This window comes from Peromyscus eremicus, chromosome 3 (assembly GCF_949786415.1).
Source record: "Peromyscus eremicus chromosome 3, PerEre_H2_v1, whole genome shotgun sequence".
In the NCBI taxonomy this organism is placed as follows: Eukaryota; Metazoa; Chordata; class Mammalia; order Rodentia; family Cricetidae; genus Peromyscus; species Peromyscus eremicus.
In genome coordinates, this window is record NC_081418.1 from 144,010,406 (window position 1) to 144,025,639 (window position 15,234).

At 43.1% G+C, this 15,234-nt stretch overlaps 1 protein-coding gene across 1 annotated transcript in view; it reads right to left on the minus strand.

The window, feature by feature from the left end:
• Positions 1-15,026, minus strand: part of Grin2b (glutamate ionotropic receptor NMDA type subunit 2B) — a 123,134-nt gene extending 108,108 nt beyond the window's left edge. The window contains exon 1 of the mRNA XM_059258714.1: positions 14,616-15,026. Within this exon, the coding sequence (XP_059114697.1) occupies positions 14,616-15,026 (411 nt within the window). The remainder of the gene's footprint in view (positions 1-14,615) is intronic.
• Positions 15,027-15,234: the final 208 nt, after the last annotated feature.

Genomic DNA, 15,234 nt, shown 5'->3' on the forward strand with positions numbered 1-15,234 from the left:
CTCAGAATCTAGTCACCTACAAAACACCCTATCAGCTGGCTGTGAAACCAAAAGGAGCCCTTCTGAGAGACAGTCATATGCAAATCAGAGCAACTCCCATTTGAAAAATACCGTCTAGCTGAGTATCTGCTAAGTGTCAGTCAACTCCATACAAGAAGTCTTTCCTTCTTCCAGACTTGGTCGCTGGGGACTTTCAGTGGTAGAGACTGTAAAATTCTTTTTTCTTTTTCATGGAGAATGAATGAAGAGAAAGGATGCTTTTGCTAAATGAAGTTCCTAAATCCTGGCTAATACCTTAGGAAATGTCATTGCCTGGATTAAATAAAATCAGGTGATTGCTGGGCAATTTAGCATGTCATAGGAACTGCCTATGTTCATCTTTCAAGATTAAAAAATAAAATTCTGTTTCCTCTTTTGAATGTGTACTAATAAACCAAGACCGACTGGACTCAAGTACTTCGTTGGATAAAAGATTTACTCTGCTGCCTAGCACAGAACCCCTAACCCGAGTCACCCCATTTGGCCATGTGTGTTAGAAATAAAGGGGAAATGCATAACTAACTCCAGGCCTGAGTGCCAAGCTGAAGGCTGGTACCTGGCTAGGTGTAAAGGGGGGAGGGCGACAGAGCCAGCAGCCCAGAGAGAGATAAGGAACGAATGGCTTTGCCAGTAACCAGAGAGATTAATCCTATTATCCACTTTCATTTGGATTTAAAACACTTTGCTCTTAATTGCAACTCACATCTGCTGCCCTAAAATAATGAATTCACACATACATCCACTAAATAGGTATTAAGGGCTTACAGTATGCTAAATGTAAGCTAGGTTCTGGGAATACATGGAGGAAAAAGACATAGTCCCTGCCCTCGCAAAGCTTGCAGGCTTCTAGCAGGGTGAAGAGGGAATAAAAAAGGAGGACAATTAGATATAGTCATAGCAGTGACTATAAAAAGCATGTAATGGAGGGGAAAAAAGAGAAAAGTTTTGAAAGTTTTGACTTAACGGTAGAGAAAATGTGCTGTTGATCCTGACTGGGTGGAGAAGCACATAGGAAATTAGTAGATCATGTCTGCATCTGTGAGGGCATTTCCAGAGACAAACCATAAGGACCCTGAGCTAAAACCTGGGCTACTCCACTCCTGGATTCAAGCTTTAAGTACAGGAGGTGGTAGACCGGTGGAAGATGGGAGTTGGTTAGAGAAAATAGCTCCCTGGTGGTGTATCTTTGGTGGCTGCATTTTGCCCTGGGCACTTCCTATTATGGCTCCCAGTGCTTTCTTATCTGCCACGGTGTGAGTGAACAGACACCTCTGACTTAGCTAAGACTCCTCCTCTTAAGTTGGAGCTGTCAGGTATTTTGGTCACAGTGATGAAGAAAAAAAACTTATTCAGAAGAAAAGCACCCGGAGACACTAGGACATTAGTGAAGGAGACAGCCGCCTGCCGGAAAGTACAAAGGTATCAGCAACTGCACTTGAACACACACACGCGCACGCGCGCGCACGCACACACACACACACACACACACACATGCACACACCCATGCACACACTCATACCCGAGAATGGAAAACAGGAAAATTAATGATAATAATAAAACAGAGTGCAAGAAGAGAAGCAATTCCTGAAAGACAAACCTGTCTTGCACTTTTCTACCAAGGAGACTCCATAGGAGAACAGCTAAGGAGATCATAGACATTGTATCTTGCTAGCATTGACCCTTGCCTGGAGAGGCCCAGGAAGTAAGAACACTGCCTTCAGACATAGTACCCAAAGTGCACACCCAATCACCACAGGATTAGGTGAGTTCCAATCACACTGTTAATGACTTATTCTTTGTTTATCTTACTAACCACTATTTGCCAGGTATTTCCTAGTCACTGTGTGTGTGTGTCATAGGTACACGTTTGTCTAGGTATGTACACATGTGCAATCATATGTGACAGTGAGTTAGACAGTGAGAATCCTCCCCAATCATTCTTCATGTTATTTTTTTTTTTTTTTTTTTTTTTTTTTGTAGACAGTGTCTCTCACTCAACCTGAAGCTTAGCAATTCAGCCAGGCTGTCTTGCCAATGACCTTCAGGGATCTGCTCATCTGCCCTTCCCCAGTGCTAGAGTGGTAGACGTACTCTTCCATATCCAGGTTATACATGAGTGCTAGGAATCCAAATTCAGATGTCCACGTTCAGAAGACAGGCACCTTGCTGTGGGATGTATGGCAAATGTGTTGCTAATTAATCAATAAAACACTGATTGGCCATTGGCTAGGCAAGAAGTATAGGCGGGGCAAGGAGGAGAATAAAGCTGGGAAGTGGAAGGCTGAGTCAGAGAGACACTGCCAGCCGCCACGATGACAACCAGCATGTGAAGATGCCGCCGGTAAGCCACGAGCCATGTGGCAAGGCATAGATTAATGGAAATGGATTAATTTAAGCTATAAGAACAGTTAGCAAGAAGCCTGCCATGGCCATACAGTATGAAAGCAATATAAGTCTCTGTGTGTGTTTACTTGGTCGGGTCTGAGAGGCTGTGGGACTGGCAGGTGATAGAGATTTATCCTGACTGTGGGCCAGGCAGGAAAACTCTAGCTACAAATGGCGCCCAACGTGGTGGCAAGAGTTTCCATCTAAAACCTGAGAAAAGATTCTAAAATGGAGCTAAAAACAGTTCCTAACTGTCTCTCTCAAATGAGCTGCAGCTGCCGGTTTGAGCTACTTGTGGGTTCCTGGCCTGCGTGCTTGACCTGCTGTATGGCAGGAATGAGGCCTCTGTGAGTGGCACATTAAGCTGCATGGTGGATTTAGCCTTTGCTAGTACAAAGCAGAAGAGGTTTCTGGGCTGCACGCTGCTTGGACAAAAGCATAGACCCATCATAGCTCCCAGAGCTGGCGGTAAACGTACTGTACCGTACCACCATGTTGGGAAGCTGAGGTGGGCCGAGCCAGCAGTCACAGCTGCTGCAGATTCATAGCAATAGATTCACAATAAGACAGATTCAGGTGTAATAGTTTACAATGTGTGTAAAATATACGTAGGCTTGAAAGAGAAAAAGGAATATATACAGTTATATAAAGAAATAAACAGTTTTTAAAAATAAAGTCTTTAAAGGGACAGTAAAGGTAGTATAAAAAATAAGCCACGTAAAAATGGATATTACACAGAGAATCTGGATTGTGTTGTCTTTGGGACTTTTAACTGCAGAAAAACATTTGATTGTGAAAGCTGTTCAGTTATGCCAAAATGTATATTTTAAAGATACCTTGACTTCAAAATTTGGATATAAGGATATGTTACTTTGGAAAGGAGACTCTGCTTTTGTTCCCACAGAAAGCCAAAGGCTGTGGAATTGTTCCAGATTAAGATACATCAGGTTTGACCAGCCAAGACCCCCTGAAGGTCTCCATGACACCATGGCCCAGATGATCCAACATCCAGAATGGTTTGAAGGCATCTGGCTCAGACTATACAGCCTCATGGACTATTCCATAATTCTAAAATTTTCTTTGTTTCCCCATAAGATACAGCGCCCCCTTCCAGCAGGAAGTAGTAAGAGAAGCTACGCCCAAATTCCCAAATTATATGTAATTTTACTTTGTTAAGGTTAAATCCTTCCTTTTTGAAAAAAAAAAGGGGGGAAAGTGCTGTGGGATGTATGGCAAATGTGTTGCTAATTAATCAATAAAACACTGATTGGCCATTGGCTAGGCAAGAAGTATAGGCGAGGCAAGGAGGAGAATAAAGCTGGGAAGTGGAAGGCTGAGTCAGAGAGACACTGCCAGCCGCCACGATGACAACCAGCATGTGAAGATGCCGCCGGTAAGCCACGAGCCATGTGGCAAGGCATAGATTAATGGAAATGGATTAATTTAAGCTATAAGAACAGTTAGCAAGAAGCCTGCCATGGCCATACAGTATGAAAGCAATATAAGTCTCTGTGTGTGTTTACTTGGTCGGGTCTGAGAGGCTGTGGGACTGGCAGGTGATAGAGATTTATCCTGACTGTGGGCCAGGCAGGAAAACTCTAGCTACAGCACCTGACCAACCGAACCATCTCCCTGAACTCTCGACTTTGAAGATCCTATTTAATACTATATGGATCCGAGTCTCCTTGAATCTTTATCTTATAGATTAGGAAACTAAGGCTCAGAGAAATATATTTTAAAAAATTCCCAGTGCCACACAGGAAACGGGAGAGGAAAGCCAGGAATCAGCCTAGACAGTGGCTTCTAGTGCTTCCCCCCTTAACTATGACCTGCATATCAGTGTGCTAGGGAGACTGCAAGAAACCATCACGTGCTTGCCTTTAAAAAAATAGAAATGAATGCTCTCAAAATGAATTAGAAATGAATTCTTCTAGAGAACAAAATCCTGAAATGGAAATGTTATGAGGGCCATCTCTTTTAAAGACTTGGGGAGGTTCCTTCCTTGCTTTTTCCAGCTTTGAGTGGCTTTCTTGCCTGTCCTCTTACACAGGCATCTCTGTGTCTATAGCTTCTCTTCTGTCTTAAAAGGATATTTGTCACTTAATTCAGGGTCTATCCAAATAATCCAGGATGATATCATCATGACATCTTTATTACATTTGCAGAGACCCTTTTCTAAATTAGTTCATGGCAACAGCCAGTTTCTATAGGCAGCTTGAGTCATCCAAGAGACTGGTGAGGCACTGTGTCTGTGAAGATGTTTTTAGAGAAGATTAACTAAGGAAGAAGATACGCCCTCAGTGTGAGTGGTATCATGGAGGGAAGGGAAAGAATCGTAGCCCTAGCATCCCATTATTGGCTTTTTGGTTCACCATGACATGAACCACTATGCTCTGCCATGCCTTCCTCCACCTGATGGACTACCATCTTTAAAAGTGTGAGCCTAAACAAACCTTACCCTGCTCAAGCTTTTTCCACCAGATACATTGTCACATTGATGAGAAAAGTAACTAATATAGTCACCTTTATAAGTTCTAGCAGTTAGGACATTGATGTATCTTTTTGAGGGTCACCATTCAGCCCAATAAGTGTGCAATAGAGTGCACAGTTCAATGACTGTCAATTTTTAAAGGTCGATGTTGCTATGTGACACACTATGCCTAGTGCTAGGAACAAACAATTACTAAGTCCCACAGCAAGCCATGTACAGCACAGGAGAATGATGATAGGTGACCAAGTTATGAAGAAGCATTAATAGGACACTGATCAACACATGAGAGAGAAATGACAAATTCCAAAGGTGGGAGTCAGAAGAGGATTTGCTGAAGGAGGAGGATGACTCTTCTTGAACAGTGGATTGGTGGTTCTGGGGGACAAGGACGAGGATGCTCTTAGGAGTGGCAGAAGCATAGACAATGGCACAGAGATGTAAACCAGCCAAGACCATTTGGGGAGCTGTAAATAATTTAGTGTGGCTTGACATTGCTGTTCAAGGGCAGGAAGACTAAGAGAACTCATGGTGAGGCAGTCTGGGCCCTAATCAAAGAGGATGTCATATTCCAAGCTGTGGGAAGCCAGGGTAGAGTTTTAGGGAAACTGTGACCATCAGATTTGAGTCTCTAAAGACTCTCAGGTGAGCTTCCCTATGTAGTACAAGCAAGGGAAAGCCAGTGCCATTGGGGATACCTAAGAAGGTGGGGATAGCAGAACCTGATTATTGCTTGAGGGGAGAGAGTACCCTGGGCTGATTGCCAACTGGTAACTATCCTCCTTTGAGAGTATACTCTCTCTTGGGTTCCCTCCTGAGTACCCTTTTCCTCTTGGTTTCTAACCTCCCTCTCCTCCCTTGTTTCTCATCTTCTCTTATTGTCACCACAGTTATTCTATCTGTCCTTCGTTATGCTCTTCATATGTCCCGGCCACCCCACAAACTGTGCTTCAGTCAAACTTCTGCCCTTGACCCCCTATATCCAAGGCTCTGTCCTTAACCCCCAGGATGCAAAATTCTATGCTTGAGTCAGAACCAAGGGTTCTGTCCTTGATTACATGTACCTGCTGTTCTATCTTGAAACCTCTAAACTTCAGGATCTGCTCTTGACCCCTGAGCCTAAAGTTCTGCTCCTGATGCACTCATGGCACTCAATGTTTCACTCTGACCCCCTCACTCCATCTTTCCACTATTCACTCCGAGCTTTATCATGCTCATGTCCTCAACCACCTTCTTCCTACAAACGAGAAGATTATATGATCTAACTAATATAGTAATCTAGATGCCCAGCCCACAAAACTATCTTTACCTCGAAACTCAAATCCAACTGCTTACTATACATTTTCACTTCTATGGCCTCCCCATAACATAGTCCTAATCACTCCCTTCCCACTGTCACCAATCTTTGATGCATATAACTGCTCTTGTCATCATAATTTTTGTGACTTGCATTAAAAAGGTCAACAGTGCCTTAGAAGGTCAAGAACAACTTGAAAATCTATTGACTTTGGCAGTCTGGAGAAAGTGAATGTTGAAAAAGTGAAAACCATGATTTGAGACCACCTTTCAAGGTCAGAACAAAAAGGGAGAATGAGGGTCAAGGGAGTTTTCATGATTGCTTATATTTATTTAATATGAATATGATTTGAGTACATTTGTGGGTCACAGAGATACTTTTCCATGGATATACAACTAATATTTTGAGTGAAACTGTTCTTGACCATGCGTGCTAATACATAATGTGGAGTACTTTATGTGCTTGGTATCTGGATTTTAAGTGCCTGTGATGCATATGAAAACATGAACAAACACATATAACAGTTATTGTGACATCCAATCAAGTCCCTATATACTTTTAAACGTCTCCTAAGAATCCCTAAAAGTAAAGATGGAAAGAAGAAAGACTAAGCTGGTAACTAAGGAGATCAAAGCCAACAACTGGTGACTGAGGACCTAGCTCTAGAGCCTAGTGTCCAAAGCCAGGGGTCAGGCCCCATCAGCAAAAGAGTTCTGAACATGTAATAACCCCAAATTAATTTGAAATCCAACATTTAACAAATCAAGGTGTTTCCAGCATTGCTCATTGTGTTGAATTGTGAGACCTTAGTTCTGAACATAGAACATGCATATTTTTCACTGTGTATGCTTTCATGCCATGAACCACCAAGAGATTCCACCTGAAACACACAGCCCAGATTTGAGACTGTTGTGTGTTAATAAAGCACAGTGTTTTTACTATGCACATAAAGTTCTCTGTTTTTACTAAAACATAATAATTTAATTATGGGAAAAATAAATTTAATGCTTTTTGACCATCATTCCTCAGTGTGCAAGGATCAAATTAGTATATCCTAAGATTGTATCATGTAAAAATGCTTGATTTCTAAAATTATCATTTGAGTTACTGAATTGAGTCTTATTTTTTTTTTAAAAAAAAATCATTAAATGAGTTTGGATTTGGGATTAGGGCAGAATTTCAAACATTTCTGAAATGGCCTCCAACATACTTCTGTCATTTTTTACTATGTATTTCTGTGAAGGGATAATTCGTATTGGAATTAACAATTATAAATTTGAAGTATCATTCAAATCTGAGAAACACTGGAGATGCTCTGTGTCATGCAGTATCAAATATTCAGCCAAGATTTAATTCTTTATGTAAAATGAAATGAGCACCACCATCTAATTAACATTCAAATTTGTTCTTATCTGGAAAATTATACACATACCAAATAACTGTTTTAAAATAAATTTCTTTGTGATTTACTATTGTTAATGTTTGATTTGCATACTTATTTTATATGCCTTTATACTTAGTGTCACACAAAAATTTCTCAGGCAAAAAGGGGTCACAAGTGGAAAAAGCTCAGGAAGCTGTGCTCTAGAGGACACTCAAAGAGATTGGAGCAAGGACACAGAGAAGCATTTGAGGTGAGGCAGGAGAAATCAGAGATATTTGGGCCTTTGAATCAAGAGGATATTTGCTGAATTCATAATTGTCATTTCAAAGCCATTCCCACCCCCATGTCCCCTTGTCACCCTACCACAGAGACCGGACACCTCCAAGGGCTGGCCATGTTACTGACATCATTTGGGACAGTGCAGTGAGGATGAATGATACTCCCTGATCTTACACTCCCCTAATGTTTTCCCTTCCTCGAATAAGGACATAATGTCTATGGTGAGAACAGCCACATCTAAACTATGACAAAAAATACCAGAGGACACCACACAGCAGTCCTGGCATCATTCGGCCATTGACCCACCTCTAGAGTGGGTCACCTCCAGACTCCTTGCTGAGATATCATTTGTCTAAGCCATTATGAGCAGATCACCACTTAGAGGTCCTGGGAGCATTACTAAGCCTCTTTGACCTACAGCTTCCTCATCTGTAAGATGGAGACAAACTGTATCATAAATTAAACAAAAACATAAGATGAGATAATATGTGTGAGGTAACTAGCTGGAATCAGGTGACTGGCGCAGAGGTTGACAAAAATAAGTGGTTATCAATGTCAGTCTTTCTCATCATAACTGCATAACAACTTATGATAATTAAGTCACCAGATCTCAGATGAAGACAACAAATGTCCCAAGGGATTCTCAATCAGTTAACGATAATCCCATTTTCCTTGAGATTCAAGAACGATCTGCTGTGTGCAAATACATTACAGCGTATACGAAAGGTCTGAGTTTTACCAAGTATAACATCTTTTGCTTCCTAAGGCTCACTCTGAACCCAGTGTTTTTGTCTCCCCTTGGAGAACATGGCACTCAGCAAGTTCAAAGGGCAGGACCAAGGTCACAAGACTAGAAATGAGGACACCCCATATCTATTGGCTCCAAAGGCAGCACCCTTTCCTTGCTGTGCCCTGTGCTCTAGTAGACACAGCCACTTTTCTGAAGGGCAGATGAGGAATGGTACTCATGTATAACTTCCTAACACTCTATCTTTTCTGTGAAAAGCATGCTTAAGTCTTCAATTTTTAAAAGCACAAAAAAAATGGGCCCTGGACATCAAGTGGGCAGTCTTTGCAAAGGCCAATTTTAAAAAAGATGATGTGCAAACCATCCAGAAACAATCCACAGAAGATAGAGAGATCTAGACTCTACATAAAGCTGAGAGCTGCATGTACCTGAAGTTTCCAGTACATGCTTACCCATCTTTCACCAAAGTACAACTCAAGAAAGGAGAGAAGGCTGGAGAGAAGCTACACTCCAGACAGGCATTCTGCCATGACTTCTTCTTTCCTCAGGCTATGAACCGGGAGGAAGCATCCATGAGTTCAGAATCCAGCTGGATGAGTCTTCCAGCTACTGGATTTTGACAAAGGTACATAAATACATTTAATTTTTTCCCCCATCAACAGAAAGGAAATGCTAGGGCATAGGACTGCATAAAAAATTAAAATGCTCACTAACATGTACCAGGCACATGCTTTACCCCTACGTCTGAAATGCTGAGATACCAGTTTGCTTCTAGAATACCATGTCCTAGTCAACCAAAAGGAGGTGAAAAACCAAGAGACATCAAAAATTGCAGAGAAGACATTGGGCAAAGGTGTGCATAACATATCGTTATCCTGGTTTAAAGGTGGTGCTAAATAAATCCACATGAGAAAATGGGGCGGGGGAGAAAGAAAGGCCACCACCGAGGACTTATCTGTTCTCTCCAAAGAAACTGCCAAAAAGGAGAGGGAAGAGAGCAGAAGCAGAGGCCATCATCCTGTCCATTATGCTCCAAAATGGCTTACACACACACATACACACACACACACACACACACACACACACACATACACACACACACATGCACACACGCGCGCGCACACACACACACACACACACAGCGCAACAATAAAAATTAAAAATCAGAAAACAGAAAAATCTGACTATACTGTTTGGAGCATCACTGCCCAACCACGCCCTTTAGAAAAGGAGTCAGCGCCACATAGAACACAGTGAGCATGCGCACAGCCGTCAATGAGGAGAAAGGCGCAGGTGCAAGTTTTGGGGTCAGGCTTTGACTCTGATCAGCCCATCTGTTCTGAACCCCAGCTCTCACTCAGCGCACCCTTCCCTCTCCTACCCACGCAGCTGTAGAGCTCGGATCTCATTTCATCTTGATTGATCTTGGGGCAATCTCCATCCTGGGACTTTGTGTCCCACCTCCTGCTCGAGTCGTTTTCATTGTCACTGATGCCAGAGGTGGAACAATTTTCAGGGACTCCAGTGTTCTTATCAAGTGTCTGTTTGCTCGGTACCATTCCAACATTTTTCACATATTTTCTTTTTATCTTCAAAATGATGTAAATTGGGTAGAAGGAAACCAATTTATATCTTACAAACTGTCTACTGAGTCTCATATCACTTAAGTGATCTGATTGCCTAAATTTCTAAAACTCATCAGAATGGAGATTGAAATGTGTGACTTATAATTCTTAATTCGGTGTCTTATGAAGCAAAATTGTACACAAAAAGCATGGGTTTCCAAACATGTTTTTCTGGGAGTTGAATCATCCCAGTTCACTGCTAACTGCAGGCTGTGATGTCCTGGACTGGTTACTTAATATCTCCGAGCTAAAATGTGAAAACACAATCAATAGAAAAAGCTCCTGGAAAGAAATAGAAATGCTTCTAGCCTTATTCCAGATCATCATCCTAAATCCAGTATCTCAAGGAGAATAAAAGCAATTATAACAACACAAAATAAAACGCGTTATTTATTCTCAGGTGGGGGACTGCCAAGAAGGACCTCATACATTTTTAAACATTCCTTCTTACTGCTCTCAACAGGTTTCCACTACAAGTTCTTTGGCAGCTAGCTAGAGCTTTTTCTGTCAAGGGTGTACCCTTTTTGGCCACAGCAGGTTTCCATACTCTAATGAATGTCAACCTCCTGGGTGAGACAAGAGACTCCAGTGTCCGTCTTCAGAGCCCTCTCCCAGATTTCTCTCCTGAGTTTTCTCGTTCAGTGTTATCTGGGCACTTAGCAAGATACAAGCTACAGATCTCATTTAACCTCAACCACTCACTAATGGATCCTCTTGTCCCCACTGCCCAGCACAGGAAACTGAGGTCAACCATAACAAGCTGATGAGTAAACCAGAGTCCCACATCCAGGAAGTGGTTGGTTGAAGTGGCTCAGACTCCAGCTTCTGAGTTCTCACTAGCTCTGCTCTATGGCCTCCTGTGCTTCCTTCCGCCATAGTCCAATGTGCATTTACCTTACTGAAAGCAGAACACTTGACATTTTTACTGATCAGTTAGCATGTGCAAACATGAGTGCACACCGTTTGACCAGATGCTGAGGCAGCGCTGCGTCTGCGTCATCAGAAGTCCTTATAACAGTGGTGTCTTTCAGGCACCAAAAGCTCCACAAATACAGGGAGTGAGCCATTCAATTCTATTCAGTGAAAAGGAGGGAGAAAAGTAAATAGCATGGCAACCACAGGGCAAATAAAACAGGAGGTGTCTCCATCACTCTTCAGTTGCTTACTAAACATTTCAGCCACAGACACGGGATACCTCAAAGTTCCCTCATCAGTTCCATTTTGAAGTTCTTTATCCTGTTGATCCAGTGTCTGTCACAGGTGTCAAATCACATGTCCCCACTCTACATGTACAGTATGCGACTATGGCAATTGAATGTATACTTTGATTTAAAAACAAACAAACCTAACCTCAGACTTTGAGGCCAAAACTTCTCTCCCTGTGACCTGGAGGGCCTCTATTTGATATCATGCAGATCCTCCAAGCCTATGCACCTTCCTCAGCACAGCCTGGAATCACTTCTATCCCCTCAGTGCCTCTGGCCCTGTGACACCCCCTCTAGGGCCACTATCAACCCTACCCCCTACCTTCCATGAGCAAGCGTCCAGCTCTCTGGCTACCAGGACCTTCCTCCTTCTTCCTCTTTCTGACTTTGGGCCAAAACCCAATTAGACATTATTTACTCTATGTTAGGACTTCTTCCAAAACAATCCGGGCTCACCTCCTTTTACTAATGGGGAGAAGGTGAGATGAGGTTTGTGAATGCAGTAACAATGGACACAGAAGAAGAGTGGTTCTCATGGTAGTAACCCCTGAGAGCCGCACTACCAGATCAATTCTGCCTTTTACCTCTAGGAGGCAGTAGGCAGCAGGTTCTCCATAGAACTATGCTGCACTGGTTCTTGTTCATTCTCTCCTGCAGTGAGTCTTCTGCATTGCCTGACATTGAACCAGGTGCTAGACTACCGCCCATTCTATTACATTTCCCACAATGCCATAGGACAAAGGAGAAAAGAACAAGTAAGAAAGTTTATGAAGCCTCCACCAGCCTCATCCTTTTCTTGGAGGGCAACGGGGCATACCGTTGACAGCTGCAGTTAAAGTATGGCTTCCAGTTCCTACAGCAGCACTTTGGGTGGTGTGGTATTTAATCTCTTTGAGCCTTGGTTTCCCCATCTGAAAGACAGGCACTGCCATTTAGCTCAGTGGTGTTAAATAAAATAATGCATGAACAGGCTAACTGCCTAGCATACAGTGAACACGCTCAAAGTACCCAGAATGCACCAGGGAGCAAGAAAGCCCATCTCCACCCCGACTGCATCTCAGTTCCTGGTTTTATATTCATGCTGAGAATTTGCAAGAGATACCAGGGGGATGCAACCAATCAGCTTATGCAGAAGCTCCTTACTCAAGGGAAATAACATAGGTTTGCAATAACTCAAATGAGCAATAGCAAAATCATTTTTATCTGTTGTACTCTGGAACGGAGCACACGCTTATTTATGATTTTAAAATCTGGCTCTTAATCACGTCAACACTCTTCCAATGCTATATTGTACCCCTAGAATACCATGCATAAAATAAAACATAATTTACCAAGGACAACACTCTTTTAAAATTGTGTCTACCCGAAGCATACACTCAGTGGGTTTTGCCACAGTTGGTCCCTTTTCATTGTGTGTAAGTTCATTCTAAGCGACTCCTACTAGCACTGTTGTCTAATAGTCATCTGGGTGTCCACGTGAACACAAGAACACCTTTCTCACACGACTCTGAAGCTTCTCCACTGACTGCTCTCAGCCCAGCCTGCCCTGAACTGAACTAAGGGAGGCAGAAGCCGTAGTCATCCCCCCTGCCACCAACAGATGGTGACACTGGTCATAAGGTGTTCTCTGCTAAATCTGGGCTGTGGAAGTTCTCAAGCAACGTGCTTGGAGTAGTGAGGTGAGGTTTGGGGGTGCTCACAAACATGACCACACAGCATGACCTCGAGATAGAAACCTAAGGGCAGTTCTGAAAGTGATGACGATTTAAGATGGCAATACTAAGGTGGAAATGATTCTAAAAATGGCAAGTGTTCCATGTATCACAGGAAGGTGAAACACTGTGAGACAGGAACGGCTGAAAGAACAGGTATGAGGGCTGTGGAAGCTAAGCAGTGAGCATGGGTCAGTGGAGTGAGGCAAAAACAACTGAGTAACTAACAACAGCTCAAAAATCCAAGCAGATCATGTTTTCTGTGATTTCGGACTCAGTGCTAATGTCAAGTGGGAAACTGTCTGTCCGTGACATTTAATCTAACATGAGTTCAGGCATTTCCTTTCAGAAGCTTCAAAGTAATGTTCTCTCTCTCTCTCTCTCTCTCTCTCTCTCTCTCTCTCTCTCTCTCTCTCATTGACGTTGTTGTTGTTGTTGTTTTGGGTTTTTGGTTTTTTCGAGACAGGGTTTCTCTGCGTAGCTTTGGAGCCTGTTCTGGAACTCGCTCTGTAGACCAGGCTGGCATTGAACTCACAGAGATCCACCTGCCTCTGCCTCCCAAGTGCTGCGATTAAAGCCATGCACCACCACTGCCCGGTGCAACGTTCTCACTGTACTCTGGAATCACCTGAGGAGGTTTTCAGACCCTAGAATCCCAGGCTATCATGGAACCAGACGTCAGGGCCATTCAGAACCCTCCAGGTGACTCCAGTGTGAAACCACAGTTAAAACTACCTCCAAACATAATAATGGAGAAAACATGGATGTTGTCATTGTGGGGCTAATATCCTTCTGACTGTGCAGATCCTGAGTGGATGTGAGTGGATGCCTTCTTATTCCTGATATTTGGGTCTTCACGACAGAAACTACCTGCTTTGGGCATTTTTCTTTTTAAATTCTTGTGACCATTGTGGGGGAGAACATAGTAATCATGATAGAACAGAAGATGCCTTATAGTGTTGGAGGATCTACTCACATACCTATCTGGAAAAAAAAAATCTATCAAGACTCCAAGTTTTCATATCTCTCAGTCACAAACGAACAGACACATAAACCTGTCCTAAACTCTAGACCAGTGGTCCCCAACCTTCCTAATGCTGCGACCCTTTACTACAGTTCCTCATGTTGTAGTGACCCTCAACCCAGCCTTCCATAAACTATTTTCTTTGCTACTTCATAACTGTAATTTTGTTGCTGTTATGAATCATAATGCAAATATCTGTGTTTTCTGACAGTCTTAGGCAACCCCTGTGAGAGTGTTGTTCGACCCCAGGTTGAGAACCACTGCTCTAGGCGCTTCTAAACCAGGATCATTTTTCCACTTTCGTTGCCTAGCTGACTAGTTCTCATCTGTTCACTCACTCTAGATGCCCTGGTAAATTTCTATGTTTAACTACTTAGTTTTGCCTTAAAAACAATGCATCATTTGCTCCTCAGAATAGTCGCATTTTACCTTATCTGCCATTATCATAGATGAGCCCCCATGGATGCCCAGGATAGGGGTGAGAGTCTGAGCAGAAATGAAATCGAGGATCTGGGCGATGGCTTCCTGGTCAGTGTCGTCAGCGAACACCACCCCCTGGATCTTCCGGTCGGACATAAGATCGCAGATACGGGTGATGATGCTCTTTGGGTCAGTTTCGTTCATGGCTACCAGCTCCACCCGGGGAACTACTGAGAGATGATGGAAGTCATCTTTCTCGTGGGCGTCTTTTATGGCCACTTCGTCTGAAGTGCCCACGAGGATGACCGCGATGCCGATGCTGGGGGGGCTCTTTTGGGAACGAGCTTTGCTGCCGGACACGGCCAGGACGGCCAACACCAACCAGAACTTGGGAGAACAGCACTCTGCGCTGGGCTTCATCTTCAGCTTGTCCACTTTCTGAAAACAGAAAGGAGAGAATGGTTTAACCCATGAGGTGTGCTACGGAATACACCTTTGCAGCATCTGAATGCTGGAGAGTCAAGAAACTCTATCTGCTGGTCGTGAAACTCAATTTCTCTCCCCTAACCCAGTCTCTTAATTCTGATGTTCTCTGGGCATGATGAGAGAAAAAGAAATTTTCAAAAGC